The sequence below is a fragment of the Egretta garzetta genome, unplaced genomic scaffold (genome assembly GCF_000687185.1).
Source record: "Egretta garzetta isolate BGI_Z169 unplaced genomic scaffold, ASM68718v1 scaffold39, whole genome shotgun sequence".
Taxonomy (NCBI): Eukaryota; Metazoa; Chordata; class Aves; order Pelecaniformes; family Ardeidae; genus Egretta; species Egretta garzetta.
The window spans coordinates 354,276-355,612 of NW_009260945.1; the positions used below are offsets into that span (position 1 = coordinate 354,276).

A 1,337-nucleotide genomic window follows, 5' to 3' on the forward strand; every position below is an offset into this window, starting at 1 on the left:
AAAATTCTCAGAAATGGGCTTTAAAAAATACTTTGTCTGCAAACTTTTTACAGACTAGACAGAAAAAACCCAGAAGTGTTACATACTAAGTACAAAGAAATAGGAAAACATCCGCTCCTCCGCTATCTCACTTCATTTGTTAATGTGAATGAAAATGTTTTACCCCATTACTCGTTATAGCTAAGACTTTGCCAAGTTTTTTTGCTTCCTCTAAATACCACACACTGAATACTTAACACAAGATGAAATAAATGCATCTTGTGAAATTAAGGAATATTGATGAACTCAGACCACAACAAATCCACAGCCCAAAGAGATGGTGGTGATAACCCTTACCATGAGTCACAAAGGTCCTGAAACTTCTGAAGAAGAGCTCAGTTGCCACAGGGGCGTTGATGGAAGAACCGTGTCCGTAAAGAGGTCTGCAGGAACGCTCGCTACACACGCAGCATGCTGCAAGGAATTTTGAAACTCCATAAACACATGCATAATTTTAGGCACGCAAGAAGTGGATTTATTCCGAGCGAGGGGCCATCAACAAACTGATGCAGGCGTCTTAACACTGAACTCAACAGACAAGATTTAGACACCCAATGGAACCACAACTAGCGATCCCCCAAAATCCATGTTCAGCTGTCACAGGCGAAGCTGCAGGCACCCATCCTCATTAACACAGAGGTAAGTGGCGGATGACGGGGCCTCATTAGGGCCCCCAAACCAGGACAGTCCCAGGAAGCTCCAGCTGGTGGATGTCTTACAGCACACCCCACTCTCGCATTAAAGGATTAAACTCCCTGCAGAAACCAGCGGCATTGATCACCAGGAAGAGCCCTGTTGTATGAAGGCCTAAACGTTCATTACAGCAGAGTCTGAAGCCTGGATCTCTTGCTTGCCCGTGCGTGTGTCACTCGTGAGGCAACCGCCCACCTGAATGATTTTCCTGATGCTGAGTGTTCGCCCAGTTGGCCCCGAGAACAGCTTCAGGGCAAGGAATGGGTAAGGGGCGACTTTGCACGCCCGGTTCCCCAGTGATGATCAAGACCCGGGCACCTGAAGTTAAGCCACGATGCCACAGGTGCGGGGCCCGGAGGGGACGAGGGTATCAGAGGGAGGCCGCTCGGACCAGACAACCGTTCACGCGGCCCCAGCTCGCACGCCGAGCTCCTCGGGGCCTCCGGGCTGTGCCCAGGCCTGAGGTGAAAGCCTCAGGGGGGATTTTTCGCCTTCGCCTCGCAGGGGTGTGGAAGCACCTCAGGCACCGGACCCCCGCTCGGTGGGGAGGAGGGCAGGAGGTAGGGCCGCGGCCGCAGGCTCCTACCTGCGGCTTCGGGCGCTTC

At 51.9% G+C, this 1,337-nt stretch overlaps 1 protein-coding gene across 1 annotated transcript in view; it reads left to right on the forward strand.

Moving 5' to 3' along the window:
- The first annotated feature begins 992 nt into the window (after positions 1-992).
- The window catches only part of VAT1L (vesicle amine transport 1 like), a 63,727-nt gene continuing 63,382 nt past the window's right edge, over positions 993-1,337 (forward strand). The window contains exon 1 of the mRNA XM_009647196.2: positions 993-1,273. Within this exon, the coding sequence (XP_009645491.1) occupies positions 993-1,273 (281 nt within the window). The remainder of the gene's footprint in view (positions 1,274-1,337) is intronic.